Source organism: Plectropomus leopardus, chromosome 8 (genome assembly GCF_008729295.1).
Source record: "Plectropomus leopardus isolate mb chromosome 8, YSFRI_Pleo_2.0, whole genome shotgun sequence".
In the NCBI taxonomy this organism is placed as follows: domain Eukaryota; kingdom Metazoa; phylum Chordata; class Actinopteri; order Perciformes; family Serranidae; genus Plectropomus; species Plectropomus leopardus.
Window position 1 is genome coordinate 17,583,173 of NC_056470.1, and position 17,370 is coordinate 17,600,542.

A 17,370-nucleotide genomic window follows, 5' to 3' on the forward strand; every position below is an offset into this window, starting at 1 on the left:
CCCTCACCACGCCAACCGAGCTTGCAAATCCACGCTCCCTCCATCTTTAATGATTACAACAAGGGGCTCAGCTTTCAGAAGCAGTCCAGGGAGCATGTGTGTAGAGCTTTAATTCCTATTGTATTCGTGCAGTCTTGGTGTGTGTGAGTGTGTCTGTGTTTTAGCGAAAGAGGGAGAGGGAGATAGAGATGAAGAAAAAGACAGGAACAAGGACCCATCTGTCAGCACAGCGCACGAATCCCTCCCATTCCACTCCGAGTCCCAGGGGACCAGAACGAGAGACAACTCACTTGTGGCAGTGTTTTTTGTGAGGACGGGGGTTACCTCATTAATAGCAACAACAGCACTTAAATAGCTAATGTAAGACTGGTACTCTTTTGGTCAAATCTATAATAAAAAAACTTTGGACAACTTGTGTCTAAAAAACAAAAACCCATAAGATTTTTTACTAAATCTTTTTCTCTATACACTTTAATGCAAACTCATCAAAAGTGTGTTCATATCAGATGTGTCCACCGTGACCTCTTCCAGAAGGCTGACTATCTATGTTACTGCTTAAATGGGAGCAGGACACAATTCCCTCTCCAATAGTCACTCGGTCATTTGGGAAACCGATGGGGATTGTGGGAGACTGAGAGGCTCCAATTCCCCATGCAGGCTGCAGGTGTGGTGGAGGCCATGCTCACACTCATGGGATGGAGGGGTAGTGTGTATGTGTGTTTGGGGGGTAGGGGTGCATGTACCTGGGGACCTTTGGCCACATCACATTAGTCTAGAGTTGTTGCTGTACACATGGCATGGGACAATGCACGCACAAAGCACAGGGCTCCTCTGTCTCTCTGTCCGCATACCTTTATGGCCAGTGCACTGACCAGGAGTGATTAGGGCCGTTAGCGTGGTGGATAAATGCTGTTTCAGCACGAGACATCATCTCGGGGCAAGCGGTGACGCGTGAGCATCCAAGCAACAGATGCCCCCACCCCCCAACGCTTCCTATATGCAGCCATCTGTTAGGGTCTCTCCAATAAATCGTTGGATAAGTGCCTGTTTTTACGCGATGTTGCAGATTAGCCACGTGACCATATCTTATTTCTCAGACATGGAAACACACCGCACACTTAGAAACACGCAGAGCCCACAGTGCACGTTGGCAGAGTTCAGTCTCGAGGACAGCTGTGCGCAATCGCGCGCACAATGGGATCAATGCGGGGGCACGTGCGGCTCGCGAGACCCCGGCTGTCAATGGCCAGCGATGACAATAGACCCCCGCTGCGCTGCGGCTCGCCACGCACGAGGACTGGCGGTCGTTTATTATGCCGTGGTATTTGTAGTCAAAACTGGGGTAAATGCTCAATATTGAGATACGATTAGTGTGTAAACAATAAAGGCCAAGTTGTCGTTTCAAGATCTGCACGGTTTACTTTGAAAAGTCAAGTCAGTCAGTGTAAACTTTTATCATTGCTACAAAAAGCTATATAAAATTAAAAAATATGATGCAAACAAGACACTAGTCTACCGTAATGTGTCTTGACAATCTATGGATTGGCTATAGTATAAATACGGTATTATGGCATGGTAACAATCCCCCCTGCGTGGGTCAGGGTTTAGGTCTACCATAAAGTACCTGTTTGTTCATCATTGCACCAATCGATTCAATAATCTGATAGCCCTTGGGGGGCAAAATATGACGCTAAAAATGGAAGAAAACAACTGAATGAGCGGGTGAACAGCGCACACACCTGCTCTCTGCACACTAAGCTGTCAAAATCACTTAAATGCGCACACATTGAAGAGCGTCTCTTTACTCAGTCAGGACCAGGCCTACACTGTGTTTAATTAAGTGGAAAATTCCTAATCCAACCGACTAATGAAGAGATAGACAATCGATTAAGATAGTTAACACATGGAATTAAAATTGAATAATGGATTTTTTTTCTCGTTTTGGTTAGTCCCACATTTTCAAATGTGACGATGTGTAATGTGGCTTTTAGGGAGAACATAGGCTTATACGATGTTTAACACAATTCCAGATTGACCCCTCAGGTTGTGTGACATATGGAGGGTTAAAAAGACGATGGGTTTTAGAGTAATGACATCTGATGAGGACGTGAATTGTGACCATAAAACTTGTGACACATCTTAAATTCTCCACCAGGTTATTGGAAAATAGAGATCTTAGAGGGAGGTGACTAGCCTTAATATTTTTGGCAGATTGCTAGAATGAGATAAAACTAAACAATCGGAGTTTGGGAAAATAATCTGTAGCTAATTAAATCTTGGATGCGGGCAGATATGTGCGTTTGCTCCAATGTAACAACACATATACGCTCCATATGCTACCTGGCGTTCCAGCATCATTTAGTGTTTCATTTATTTGCACAGTTAGATATAAAGAAAAAACTAAAAGGAAAACCTCACCAAAAGAAAGGAAAAGAATATACATAGATTTAGTGTTTTTTCAAAGTGCGTATATTTTCGGCACTCGCCCAAAACCTCAGTGTTTCAGGACCTCCTGGTTTGCAAATAAATCACTGTCTACACGCGCACCCTCTCTCTCTTTGCCCCTTATTTGCTGGGTGAAACTTCTGGCCACGAGCCCGCCACGCGCGTTTGGATGAGTTGAGGGTGGGTGGGGCGCCCGAGGGAGGAGCTTAGCCGGCTAAAGCCAAAGACATCAGCCCGGTCGTGCCATTTGGAGATGAAAGTTCCACGCGCACTCATGGTGATCTGAGGAAGCACTACAGTTTGGGACTCTGGCGGACGCGCGAAGAGAAAAACGCAGCGACTCTGGAATAATCACTCAGTTGCAGATCTTTGTAAATTAGCCAGGTCATTTTTGTTATTTTGCGCTGAGCAAGCATCAAATCCAAACAGGTGAGTTTACACAATTATTAATCATTAATCCGTCCATCTAAAATAGATCCGAATTTGTGCTTCTGAAAGTCAGGACATGCATTCGTGTTGCCGTTTAATGGGCAAAAAGGCTCATTTACAAAATGTATTATAGATGTTAATAAAATGAAATAAAAGTCTTACTTTTGCAGTGTTTATGTGATTACAACAGTCATCTTGACTTATATGAACTACTGTCTCTGAACAATAACAGATCTAACAAAACTGGCAACAGTAACAATGCGGTTTTAAACGCAGTCCGTTAAACTATAATCCAGATAAAATCGCGCGTCTGGAGTTCTGAATTCATAAATTACAGTAATCTGTCTGCACTTTTATGCATTAGTGCACAATAATTAACTGGGACACGATTTCTCCCCAAAACAACATCAAATTCTCTGTCCGAGATCTGCATTTAACTTGGACTTAATTAACTTAATTTCTAAAAACATCAGTGCTATATACTTTCATTCTACAAGATAAATGTAATAATATTATTTTAAAAAAGAGATGTGGGCGGCTTGTCCACATGTGTGTTGAGTTGGATGTTTCCTATTTAATCTTCCAGCTTTATATGCTGAGTAAATCCCATCGTGTCCCAGATTGACAGCGTCTCTGCAGTGACTGCATCATAACAGCAGGGGGTCATTCATTTTAAAAACAACCAGCCATTCCTTAGAACAATAGATTATATTAGAATATCCTATTAGAATGAATCTTAAATAATCAGGCTTTCTTCCTTTGCTATGTTGTTGGAGCCACCAGCTCTGGAGGAGTGAGCTGTCCACACTACAGTGCTGAAATAGAGCACTCATTCTGTATTTCACGGGACATTAGCTGCCAATCACTTTAGGTCAGGCACTGCCTCTTGGTCCTGTCCCTAATTACATATACATTTTAGGAGGGAGCACCATGCATATACAGATATTAAACATTTACAAGTATCTGCTGATTAACAGATTTTGCACTGTGTTCCTTCAGATCAAAATGATGACCAAACCATTTGGAAAGAGCGGGGATGTGAGTGAGCTGGTGAACTCACTCGGCTGGTTGGAGGAGGACGATGGCAGCTCTCAGGATGGAGAGGAAAGCCCAGAGATGAGGGGTCGCCATGGCCTGACCATAGGGGGCCGTATCCGCTCCTGCACAGAGCTGGGCAGTGAGGATATGGAAGAAGAGGAGGAGGAGGATGAAGAGGAGATTGGACCAAATGGAGAACAAGCTCCTAAAAGGAGAGGCCCTAAGAAGAAGAAGATGACCAAAGCTAGACAGGAGAGGTTTCGTGCCCGGCGAGTCAAAGCCAACGCCAGAGAACGTTCGCGTATGCACGGGCTGAATGATGCCCTGGATAATCTGCGCAGAGTGATGCCCTGCTACTCTAAAACACAGAAGCTGTCAAAAATTGAGACTCTGCGGCTGGCACGCAACTACATCTGGGCTCTGTCGGAGGTGCTTGAGAGCGGCCAGTCTCCAGAAAGCCATGGCTTTGTGGAGATGCTGTGTAAAGGTCTGTCTCAGCCCACCAGTAACCTCGTGGCCGGCTGCTTGCAGCTGGGACCCAGTCCGATGATGCTCAACAAGCTGGAGGACAAGTGCGGAGGCCCGGGGGTGGGTGGTGTGGGGGGTCAGGCTGGGCATCCCCTCAGCTACCCATCTCCAGGTCTTCCCAGCCCCCCCTACGGCTCCCTGGAGGCTTCCCACCTCCTCCATATGAAGGGATTCAAGGGGCCTGTGTATGATAACCCCTCCCCTAACGAGTGCAGCAGCGGCACCCCACCATACGATGGGCCCCTCACTCCCCCCCTGAGCATCAGCGGCAACTTTGCCCTGAAGCAGGAGCCCTCTCCCCGGGAGTCAGAGAGGAACTACACACCCCACCCCGGCCACCATGCTCACTACCTCTCGTCCCACCATTACTCCACTTCCACGACTGGCAGCCTAGCAGGGGGGCCTCAGGGCCACCCGCTTTTCCAAGCTTCACGCTATGAGCTGCCCCTGGATGTAGCCTTTGACTCCTTCACCCCCTCTCACCTGGTTGCCTCTCAGATGGGCAGCATCTAAAATGTGACCACGAACAGTTAAGAGAACCAGTGAATAGCTCGGCCATGAGACTGGATGGGCGAAACGTACGGCTCTCGAATGAACTGCTGTAAAAACGATGGCCATGGAACTGACTGTACAGAGAAAATGGTTTGCATTATGTTGTCTTGTACTCTGGGAGAGCACTGAATGCTCAGAGACAGACTCACCACCTCAACTCAATCTACCTGATACAAACACGCACCCATAACTTTGAATATTTATTATTTTTGTTACAATTATGTTTTTTGGATTCTAATTATTTCTGAAGTTGCCCCCTTCAGTTGTTACAAAGTGACTAAAGAGTATTTTACCAAAACTGATATCAACACTAAAGCATTACACAGATGTTTCAAGTGAAAGGATTAAACAAAACATGAGAACTTTGTTAAATCTGCATATAAAAAGAAATTAAACAAAAGGTCATAACCTAAATTGTGCACTGAGGCCCACAGCCAATGCCCCCCCTCACCATAAAGCAATGAATTTATTTATATCTGTATTTAATATTTATTTTGATAATGTCTTGTCCTTTTTATATTGTTCTCAGCACAGATTCTGTTTCACCGTCTTCTTGGTTTGTTGTCAGTCACTAGCAGCTGTACTGTATTTAATTTATTTATTTGAGGTCTTTCAGGTACTTTGTTCATTTGGTGTCAATTTTTATCATACTATACTGTTGTAAATATTTTACTGTTTCGCACTTAATTGAATAAATATTCTTATATTATAAGCTATTTCCATAGTAACAATATTTGCCATGTGTTTTCTTCTGTTATGTGACAGCATCCTGTACTTAAATTAGAACTCAACAGAGAGTAAATGTCTCCCATTACAGCTGAGGGTAACAATATGCAGCTCCAATACATCAATATTCAGGATACCAGTAAAAAGACTTCTTTTGATAGACTTATTTTTTTATTTTCATATTATATTTTGCATAAGGCACAAGTCAGAAGATTTTATATGATTAATGTCTGAAATTTTACAACAAATCAAAATTAAGTTGTAATTATTGTAATCATTTTTAACAGGTGAATTAATGCCAGCTCACATATCACACTGTGAAAGTGAAAGTGAAAGTTCCCTTTGCACACATTCAGTTTCGTGTGTTTTAGTGAAATCACACAATAGGGCAGCTATTAAGTGCAGGCTGTGTATTTGAACATGTTGTGTAACAACATTTCTCAGTACTTTGATATGAAGGCATATTGTTTAATTAAAAAAACTCCCAAACACAATGACAAAATGGAATCTAAGAGTAGAAACTGAAAACAAATTATAAGTGGCCCAGTTTTATTTTAAAATAACTAAAATGGACATAACAATATAAAAAATGAAACGAGTTGCTGGAATAAACAATAACTTTGTGGCATCATAAATCTGCTGCAGGACGTGCGTATGTCTGTGTGTGTGTGTGTGTGTGTGTGTGTGTGTCTGTGTCTGTGTGTGTGTGTGTGTGTGTGTGTGTGTGTGTGTGTGTGTGTCTGTGTCTGTGTCTGTGTCTGTGTGTGTGTGTGTGTGTGTGAGTATGATGTCATTCAGAGGCCTGCTTTGGGGTTTCTATCAGGTCAGGCAGGAGGCTGTTGTTGTGGGCCATGGGAAAAACAGCTCTGGGGAACAGGTGAATGTGTCAGAGGCTTTTCTGAGTCTCTGCTGTTCGTTCTGTCTCCCACATGTCCCATTTTCCCATCTAGCTCACGCCAAAACACTGTAGGGCAAGAGCTCATTTTCAAAGAATTCATCCACATTAACTTAAAAAAGAGAGACACGCCAGATTTCTGTTCGGAGATGCAGCATATGAATACCGGTGTTATAAATCAATTGCTTGGATACTTTTTCCCAGGCAGTATTTTCAAAACAATGCCACTTCAACTCACAGTTCATCTCATAAAAACTGCTTTAAGATGAGAGAATGGAAGATGAAATTAACTATTCTAACGGCGATTTCCAGAGCAGCTAAAACAGGCGAGGTTCCTAACACATTTATATCACTCAACTAATGACAAAAGTCTCAGTTTTGACTTTAATGATGGCGTTGAAGGACATGATTGCACTTGAACTGAACAAAGAACGAGGTTGGCAGAGTGTAAAGATGAAAAGGTGAGAGCAAGAGCTGGTGTGTTCAAGTGTGTTTATCATTGTGGTCCTTAAAGGCAACTGTGAAAAGGGGAAGGTGCCTCAGAGGCTGTTGTACAAGAAGTCCCCCCCCCCCCCCCCCCTTCAGCTACCTCTCCAAAAGGTTTGTCTTTTCCAGTCCTGGCAACAGCGCAGAAAGGCTGGAGGAGAAAAAGGGAATGATTGTTTTACTGGGCGCCACTGGTCCATTGTGAACACAGCCTGTTCTTTCTCTTGACCTGTGACCTGTATTGTTGCAGGGCTTCTCGTTTGGGGAGGGCAGACAGCTGGGGGAACTGCGGGGGGCTGATGGACAGCTGGGCCAATTTGGGGAGAGGGAGAGAGAAGAGAGTGAGAGAATGAGAGAGAGGATGAGAGAGAAAGGGGAATCAGTGTGTTGGGAGAAGAGGAAAGAGAAGTAGAGGGCAGAGGAGGTGACAAAGGTCCTTGCTCCCCATTCACAAGTTTGTCCCCTGTGCTCCTGTGTGTCAGCCTCGGCACAGGAATGACACATAGCTTTACACACAGGCAGACATTTGGCCTGTGAGAAAGTACGGGCAGAGTTAGCTGGCGTTCACCCTCTGTGTGTCTTTGCTGTTTTGTTTCGGGAAAAACGGTGGGGGGCAGGGGATGTGGATTATCCTCCAGAGTCCAAATACATGAGTGGGTGGATATAGAAATAATCCACGTAAATTCACTTTGGATACAAGATTACAAAACAGAGAGATGCAGGACAGTCTCTGGAGATTGGGGCTTGGTGGTGGAGAGGGAGTTTGATAGTTACATGGAACGATTGAGGAAGATATGCTAAAGATACAAACTTTATTAGCTAAAAATACTTTTAGGTTTAATATTTTGTATTAAATGTGTATCAGTGGTGCCAGGGACATTTCCAGGATTTAAGGACATTTGGGGCTTTGACCACACCTCAGTAGGGGGTCCATGGGGATCTTTTCCTGCTCTATGTTGGTGCTTTTTTAAAATCCACTCTGGCACCTTATTTACCCTTAAGTAAATTTCTTCAAGAACAAGTATGAACGGAATGACAGATTATTAGATCTGTTTTTGTTGTTTTTTTTTTAATAATTAGGCCTACTCTTATTTTCAAAAAATATATATATAGCTTATATATTTAGATCTGGGGCTATTTATAAAAAATTTAGGGCTGAAGCCCAGGATGCCCAGGCCTGATGACTGGTGCAAAGATGAACATTCATCATGTTAAAATGATCAAATGTTTTCTGTAAAATACCTGAAAAAGTGCTGCAGAAAAACTGACATAACAGTACAGGCCTTAGATCCGAGTGTATCAAGTGGCTCTCATATATGATAAGGGCATGAAGGTCTCTTAATGGGAAGGGAACACATGCTCTGCGATGCCATCTTGGCCGAGGCGACAGGCAGCACAGCACGACCTGTGGCTCAATCCCCCGGGAGAGAGAGGTCATGTCTGATATCGGCCCACGAAGAATTAATGTTGCAGCACTCCAACTCTCGATTCCTAAACTTTGGTCTTGTTTGTGGTTTTTAGCTTTATATACATTCTACAGTAGATGCATGAGCCTTAATCGCAACAATAATAATAACTTTGACATTAATTCACTTTGGCTGAGGGGGTTGTCATAACAGATTAAATAAAAAGAAACTAAATCCAAGATAAGAGTTTTGAAGTGCAGAATGAAGCTTGTTTTGTTCCCTCTCACTTTCTCGTGCTTATAATTTAGTTTCTGTGTGCAGAACACTTAATCCACTGGCCAAACAAGAGTGGCTCCCACTAAAATGAAAAGGTCCTGATCCATAGGAGCTAGATAGAGGGATAAAGCATTGTGATTAAGATTGTATTAATGGGGCCATAGGAGGCTGGAAGGCTTTAATCAGTGTCTGTGTGCCGGTAATCCCTCTGCCTTTAAGCTGGGGCGAACACAGTGATCCCCTCCTCCTCCTCTTAGGCCACAGCGCACATGCATGCACGTGCACGTGCACGTGCACGTGCACGCACGCACGCACACACACACACACACACCTCTGTGGGGAGCAACAGAATATGAGCGCCCAGGTTGAGAGGTGGAGCACCCCGAAATGGAGACGCCCTAGACTCAGAGGAGCAGCTGGTAGAAGAAAGACTGAGGAGATGGATGGAGACAGAGAATGTGGGAATAGACAGTGGGAAACAATGGAAGATGGCAAGGCTGGCGCTATGAGAAGATGTTGGGTTGGTCATGGTCAACATGGTGGAGGCAATTAAATATAAATTAATAAAACTTCAACTTTTCCACAACATGGATCTATCACATCAGACTAGACTATCATTTAAAATGCTGTGGGACAAAAACAAAATGAAAAATGAATTTAAAAACATTTATTTTATTTCTGTTTTATTATTTTTTAGAGAGTGATTTTTGAGAAACACAGGCATATGTGCATCAACACAGCTAAATGATTCAAAAATATATGCCAACATGCACAGAGATCTGTTGTTCTTACACGTTATACAGAACCACACTTTTGCTGTTACGCACCAATTGATTAAACATAAGTGAAATATATATATATATATATATATATATATAATATAATATAAGAAAACTACAAAATAAAAGATGGAAGAAGAAAAAGAAAAAGAGAAAGATGGTATTGTGACCTAAAACATACAGTACCTAACCTCACCTAACCTATATCAGAGGACTAGAGTCTAGCGCTCCAGTTCCCTGATCCTAGAAGGCCCCCCTAACACTCATCAACCTTTCTGGATCCTTTAAATTTCTAAAGTACAAACTTTAGAAAGCAGAACAGAAAGAACCCACCAACAACAAATTAGGTTTGGGCATGAAATTAAAATAAATTTGTAATAAGATATATATTTTATGCAATACAAATCCAAGAACGGGTCTTAAAAACAACATCTCTGGGAAAAAAAACTACTGTTCCTCCTGGAAAAAAACGAAGGAAAGTTCAAATAATTCTGTTAAATAATGTCAGAGAAATAATGCTAAAGAAAGAATTATTACACGTCTTACCAACGCAAGAGAAAAACAAAACACGAGCTGTACATGGCAGGGGAGGACAGAGGGCAGCTCGCAAACTCATTACCTATGGGAGTGGGTGTAAAAGGTGACATTGTGTGCATGAGGATAAGGGGGTGGTCCTTCTCCTCCCAGAGTTCTCTGAGAGTATTAGGGTGTAGGAGTTAAAGAGCTTCTAATGGGATCTGGATGCTGTCGTGTTTACCCTGCTCCCCCCCCTCCTGCACGCCCACTGCATTGTGGAAGTTGCTGGGCTTTGGGACACCACAATAGGCTGAGTGTAGGGACAGATGGAGGTCCCTTTCCACAGAGCACAAAAAACAGCCAAGGTAGGAGGGCCGCGGTGTCTGAGAGAGCAAGCAGGCAGTGTTGGCCACTGCCAGAGATGTGGGAGAACATTAGGAGGTGGAGGAGGGAGAGGAGAAACTGAAAAGGGGATTCCTAATTACAATGCAAGAAGAGTGTAACTTGGTAGAGTCCCCTTTTCTCTGGTAATCTTTCCGTGAATTCGGCGTGATCTAGACACATTCACATGGCTTTGCTTCAGGACCACTGTGCAATCTCAGTCAGCTGGCCTTCATAATCATTGACCCTGCTTTGTTTATTCTCATAAGCACTTTTAGAGTGGAACAAGCAAAACTAAAAAGAATTACAGTGAGATAGATGGCCTTAGTGCTCAGATGTGATATAGCTGCTGTTCATTAAGGGTTAAACCAGGTCAGGCGAGAGGGTAAATGCTGATGTCACTCATTTAGGGCTGTATGGAGCATCAGGGGAGAGCGTTTGGTGATAGATGCTGATGAGGAGAAGCATTGGAGGAGGGTAGAGGGAGGTACCAGGCACAGGAGCAACAGATGGGGCCTGATGGAAAGCTCAGGTTGTAAACTTTCTGTTAGTAACATCTGTCCGTTTGTCCATCTGCTACACTCACTGTTTACAGTTTGTTTAGCAGAAACTCATTAATTAGAAAACTGCAGTCGAGGCCTCTGGTGCGCACTTTGTCACAGTGTATTAATTAGATCAGAGAAGAAATCAAATCCATGTGCAGTAGTGCAATGCAGATTCCTATTAGCTTAATGACTAATTCTAAATATATTTTGATGGTTATATACTTATAAAACTGGGGCAGGGGAAAACATATGAAGCCACGCTCCCACCTCAGTTATGATCCAATCAAATCAACAGTTTTGTACGGTTCCCACAGATAAGCCCATCTATCACATCTGCGCCGCTCAGGGATGGAAGTCACGCCATGCCTTTCTCTTTGTTCATTTTCTGGAGCACACATGAATAAGTGGATTGACATGGGATGTGGATATAAACCCTGATTAGAGTTACATTAGCAATTACTGTAAACGGGCTCCTTATAATCTGTGTACTTATGCAAATACTACACCACTTAAACTAAATGTAAAAACATCGCATCTTTTAACTGTTCTGGATTTTTGTGGATGTTCCTCTTAGTGCATGACAGCTATATGTATTTAAAATGAATACTTTTGGCAGCAAAATATGACTGAGAGAATATCTTGCAACAGAACTGATTTAGAGCATTAAAAGAAATATACACCCTGAAAAACTGAAGCATGACAGTTTCATTAGAAATGTTACATCACCTATGGGTTTTTGATTTTTTTTTGGCTAAAAATAGCCTCTCTTCAATTCGCTCTGCAGCGAGCGGATAAAGGAGAATTAAGCAGCTGATCTGGGCTCAGTGGCCAGAGTGTTACATTAGACATTAATCCAGAACAGTGGTAGGTTGGAGAAGGGATAGCATCTTTTAATCCTGCACTCCATCCTCCCGAACCTCCCATCAGACATAGGGAGAGTCTCACAGCCCAACATCCTATCTTTATGCTACACGAAATACATGAAAATCTCAAGACCTTACACCAACTTTGGCAATATAAATGATAAGACTTTTTACTCAACATGCTTAATAAGAGCAGAGAAGCATTACAGTGTGACAGAGCTGTGTGTGTTGTGAGTGTTTACAGAATGACCACATTTTCCACAAATTCTATTATCAGCAGCATCCTTAGAGGTTTTCTTAAATCTCAGTCCTGCTCACAGGGTTAGGCAAGTGTCCTTGTGAGCCCTCTCAGTGCACACTGTCCCCCTATATGTAACAGATGTTACTGGGGCAACAGTTGGTATTGAAAGGGAGGGGCTTCAGGCCATCTGTCCAGGGTCAAGTTTTGAAAAGGGGTGGTAGAGATGGTGGCACGTTCAGGAAAATGGTAAGTATTTGCTTGAAAAGAGGGAATATAGCCCACATTGTAATCCTGCTCAATGTGCGCTTTCATTTCAGATTGCCTTTGTGAGAGTTTTGAGTGAGATTGGGAACTCCAGAAAGTGTGTCCGTGATGTGGGCAAGACTGCAGCTTTAGTGCAAAAGCACCATCTTGTGGTTAAAGTCAATACTACAAACAAAGCATAATATTCCTCACAACTTTATTGATATTTTAAACTACACTTATGTCAAATTAAGGGGTCAAGACTACCATGCTCGTACCAAAATGCTTCAGATTAGCGTGGCAATAAAATCATATCAGATAGACAGGAAGCTGCAGTTCACTCATATAGAGTCCAAGCGAGATTTAAGGCTCTCAAGCGTGTGGTCTATTTCATCCCGCAAATATGCCATCTTCTTATGACAAACCTTTCTCTAGGAAATAAAGCACAATATGGATTGACCACTGCATGAGTGTTTTAAGCAAAACCTCCATTCATTGCAGACAATCTAAATGGATGGTAGAGACACTTACCAGGTAGATCTTAAGCCTCTCCTTTTCCATATGATAGAACTCAGCCACAGTCAGCTCCGTGAAGTCTTTCTTCATGGTTAAGAATCCACAGTTAGGCGAGCGCTTTATGTGTTCAGACCTGGGCAGAGAAAATATTATAGAAGAAATTAATCAGAAGGCACAGCATCTGAAGCGGCACACAAAGTGGAATGCTTTGTGGTCCATCTCGGTCAGGATTCATTCCTCTGTAGGATCAAAAAAACCATGCAACACAAATTTGTGATGTCATCAGGTATAAAGTCTGGACTACTATAGTCAGTGACTGTATTTACATGCACAAAATATTGCACTAAATATTTAATTCTGAAAAAGACAATATTCCTACTAAACTGTTTACATGACTAAAGAAAACGTATATTCCACTAATATCCCTGTTGACATGCCGCCTCCAATTAACGTACCCTCACATGTTGTTCACCACATCAAAATACGGAAAAGTAGAACGGCTGGATCTTTGGATCAAAACTGGAATTTTCAGTTTTCACAGGTGGTGGCCTTGTTCAACTGTGCAAATAGCCTCCTTCTTTCATTCCTTCAACCATTTTCTGTACACCTCTATATTTCACATTGCTATATTTGCCCATAAGCAAAAACATGTAGATATCTTTATCTTTCATAATGTTTAAAAGTAGGTGTTTTTCTCCTTCCAACCAGGAATGTGGACTTTCCTTTTGGGTATGCACCTCTACCAAGCCCTGGAAACTGTTGTTGAAAGTGCCTCTGTAACAACGCATAAATGTGGCAGTAAACAGGCACAATGCTGTGTGTCACAAACTGTGGTCTAAACCCCAGTTGAGATTCATATTCTGAACGCGCTGTACACATGCCCAAAGAATGCCCCTAAAACCTGACCAATACTGGCATATCACACGTCTTAACTGGAAAATGCTTCGTTTAAATAAAAGGCCTAATTCAGATTATCCAAATGGAATATGCTGTTTTCGTATCAAATTCATTATCATGTCATGTTCTGTATAGCAGCAGAGTATCAAATGCAAAGTGTGCAAATGTAGCCAGCGAATTGGGAAAGATGTTCTATGTCACTCCAACCCCCACTAGGGGTCACCAAAGCTTCACAGGGGTTTGAAAGGCCTTCTTGATTTTAAGGGGTTAAAAAATAAAAATATTATGTAAAGACAAGAAAATGAAACTTAAAAATGCATCTCACGGGTGCTACATGTCATGTCATTTCTATCATGACATGTCACTCTGTGTCCTGTCATGCTTTTGTGTGTGTGTGTGTGTGTGTGTGTGTGTGTGTGTGTGTGCCTGCTCGGTTTTAGGTCACTAGTGACTGGTAATTGAATGTAATGGACTTTAAATGATGGCCTTCTTTCCTTTGTATCATCTTTGGTGATGCACTAAATATCCAAATTAGTTTTGTGATGGTTTTAGGGAAAACAGCGATACAGACAAAAATAATTTCAGATCCAAAGCTGTACTGCAGCCCCTTACACAACTGGCAAAATACTAGGGATGGGAATAACTACGGGCACCATGATTTTCACTACAATCAAATCACAATACAATATTCTTAGGATTTTAAACATGCTGCAATATTCTGAGTATTGAGATAACTCAATACTCCAATATACTGTGATTTATTGCCTTTTTTTAACTGAAAATTATGTCCTCAAAAGAAAAACTTTGTAAATATCTGTTTTAGCTAAGAAATAAAGTTTTAAGGCTGTTCATCTAATTCCAGTCATTTTTATTGCAGTAAATTGTATCTAATGGACTGAAAAGTTCTAGAAGGCTACCACAAGTTTCATTTGTATTTATTATTAATTATTCCTTTAAATTCAAAAACTGATACCTGGCAGTATGATACTGACACACAAAAATTTACAGTACTATGCTACATCAATCCCTTTTGACTGTGACTGTAATACAATGATATTTAGCATTAGTCTCTTCAACATACAAGTTCCTCATGTAAACTTCCTTACACTGAAACAAATTTTGGATACTATTAGGTTTGTTTTGGCATTGTTGTTGTTTTTTTTTTTAAGCTCTGTACATGATTTCAACCATTGAAATCAACCAGATCTTTGAATGTGAGTGCTTTTAATTTGAGAGAGTAGGGAGAGTGGGTTTGTTGGTTCTCTGGTTTTGTTTACAACTCCTATGGCTCTTTTTTGAAGAATGAAGAGTGGATTTGTGTTTGTTTTTTTATGTATTTCCCCAAACGTCCACACAGTGAGTTATATGTGGTGGTATAAAGGAGCAGTATAGAGTATTTATTGAAGTCTGATTCAGAGGATCTTTGACTTGATAATAGTGCAATTGTCTTTGATATTTTAGGCTCCTCAGTGATTTAAATCTCACATGAAGGCAAGTTAGGCAAAAATTAGGGGCCTGACAGGCTTTACTTACCAGGGATCGTCATCAGGCTCCCAGCCCTCAAGCTCAATCAGACAGAAGAAACAGCACGCAACATCAGGCTCATTCTCACTCGGGCAGTGGACAAACCCAGCTTTGGCCATCTGCAAAGACACACACCCACACACAAAAAGAGGCCTTAATCTCTTTAGTCTATAAGTGAAAACAGAGAAACTAAATCAAGTACCTTTATGAGCGGATAGCTCAATGACAAACATGACAAGTGCAAGAACAAAAGACCATAGCTGCAGTGAGAAAAGTGTCAGAGAGAATGAAACCAGCAGATGATTTCCTTTTGGTTCTTTGGGGGTTAAGAGCTGGCAACATGGCATATAGTGTTGCTCATCAAGTGAGGTGTCAGCAGCTCATCCATCATGACATGACCAGCATGGGCAAAGAGAAGTCTCTGTGCACTGGACACCTGATGCAACGAAACTGAATCTGACACCTGCTTAACCGTTTATCACAAGCTGTCACAGACTCAGATAAAAGGCTGTAGTATAAAATTGCATAACTTATAAACAAGGTTGCACTATATAAATAATTATTAATCAGCCATAGTCATACTGTGTAGGTTAAATTTGGGCTTTTTTAGGAGCTTACAGTAAGAGCTGTCGACACATCACATGTGAGCCCAGTCTGACCTCCTGCTCTCTTACTCATTACTTACATTCTTACTCATAAGTACCTTCCACTGCTGGAATGTAGCCAAGTACATTTACTCAAGCACTGTATGTATGTACAATTTTGATGCACGTGTACAGGTATAAGTACTCAAATCTTCACTTAATTAGAAGTAATAATACCATGAGTGTGGAAAACACTTAAAACTATTTGCTTTTTGTAGCCTACTAATGTGTTTGCAGTACTGCAATCACTCAATGCACCAAGATATTCACATTGTGTTTTTTCACACGCGTAGAACCCCATGCTTACTGTTAATACAAATTTGGTATCAGTCGGAGCTTTTTGAAGTTTAAGATTTATTTACACAAAACAAAACAACACAACAGAAATATGACATCAAAAAAGGACAAAGTTGTGCAGGTGAAATTAAGAAATCCTTAAGGGCTTATAAGGAATCTCATCAGTAAGGATAATAAATACAAATGTCATGTAATCAAGAAAAGTCAACAAACATTATGAAAGTACATAAATTCAGGTGCTTTATCTCCCACTCGCCCTGGCTTTATCTTAGACTGCTTTCATTTATGGAATGTGTCACAATATCTGTCAATTTAACCCCTTTTGCTGTAAATATTTTTATACAAGAATCAAGACCTTGGAGAAAATTAAAACACTGGAATAAACATTGTGCTTTGTCCTACCTTTGAGTATCTCTAAAACTACTTCATTATGGCTTAGGCCGATTGTAGATAGCTACCCAGGAGCAGAATAAGTAGTATTTACTTTTGGTGCTTTAAGTATATTCTGAAGCTAAAGCTTTTATGTATTTTTACTGATAGTAAGTAGCCATGATTTGAATGCAGTATATTTACAGCTCTTTTTACACTGTGGTATTGCGTCTTTTATTTAAGTAAAAGTAAGCCTACTTCTTCCTCCGCAGGTGCTTTTATTCCAAATCCCCCCCCCTTGCATACAAAGTGCCACAACACTTTAAAAAATAACTATGAGTGATGATTATTTCTGGCAGCTTTGTATTATCCCACCACTGCTCCAAAGCGTCAGCCCCTCACAGGCTCTCCGCTGCAGCACCGCGGCTTCTTACCTTCTCAGGTGTGCAGCTACATTCCTCTCTGAACGGCCAGTCTGCAAAGCTTTGCTCGCGTAAATCATGACTGTACATTTTGTCATAGGATGAAAACCTGGTTGTCAATACGTCAATGCTGGCCATGTTTCCGGAAACAACGGGTTCAACGCAATTTAATACACCGTGCAGTGGTCAACGGTGTTATGTGCCGTGCTGACGGCGCGCGCTAACTTCCACAGGTGTTTCCTATTTTTATCTCATTAAACTGCGCAGGTTGAAGGTGGGCGGGGCTCCGACGTACGTAAGGTCAACGGACTCCATCGACAAAAGTCAAATAAAGCGACTTTACATTATATAT

The 17,370-nt window shown here is 41.7% G+C and overlaps 2 protein-coding genes across 2 annotated transcripts; one reads left to right on the forward strand and one right to left on the reverse strand.

The window, feature by feature from the left end:
* The first annotated feature begins 2,815 nt into the window (after positions 1 to 2,815).
* On the forward strand, positions 2,816 to 4,953 carry neurod4 (neuronal differentiation 4). The gene is made up of 2 exons (XM_042492573.1): positions 2,816 to 2,874; positions 3,874 to 4,953. Exon 2 carries the CDS (start codon positions 3,880 to 3,882, stop codon positions 4,951 to 4,953), a length of 1,074 nt encoding a protein of 357 aa, XP_042348507.1. The 5' UTR covers positions 2,816 to 2,874; positions 3,874 to 3,879.
* Positions 4,954 to 12,549: 7,596 nt separating this feature from the next.
* On the reverse strand, positions 12,550 to 17,237 carry birc5b (baculoviral IAP repeat containing 5b). Its single transcript, XM_042492294.1, has 4 exons — positions 17,031 to 17,237; positions 15,296 to 15,405; positions 12,881 to 12,998; positions 12,550 to 12,780 (listed from the first exon to the last, which is right to left on the reverse strand). The coding sequence occupies exons 1-4, from the start codon at positions 17,154 to 17,156 to the stop codon at positions 12,691 to 12,693; spliced, it is 444 nt and encodes a 147-aa protein (XP_042348228.1). The 5' UTR covers positions 17,157 to 17,237; the 3' UTR covers positions 12,550 to 12,690.
* Between the last annotated feature and the right edge of the window lie 133 nt (positions 17,238 to 17,370).

Bases quoted from the DNA above. Each gene is read 5' to 3' on its own strand.
- neurod4 (XM_042492573.1), top strand. From the start codon at position 3,880: ATGATGACCAAACCATTTGGAAAGAGCGGGGATGTGAGTGAGCTGGTG.
- birc5b (XM_042492294.1), bottom strand. From the start codon at position 17,156: ATGGCCAGCATTGACGTATTGACAACCAGGTTTTCATCCTATGACAAA. The intron at 15,406-17,030 runs GTAAGAAGCCGC...GTGTCTTTGCAG, and splicing joins GTAGCTGCACACCTGAGAAG to ATGGCCAAAGCTGGGTTTGT. The intron at 12,781-12,880 runs GTAAGTGTCTCT...TTTATTTCCTAG, and splicing joins AGAGGCTTAAGATCTACCTG to AGAAAGGTTTGTCATAAGAA.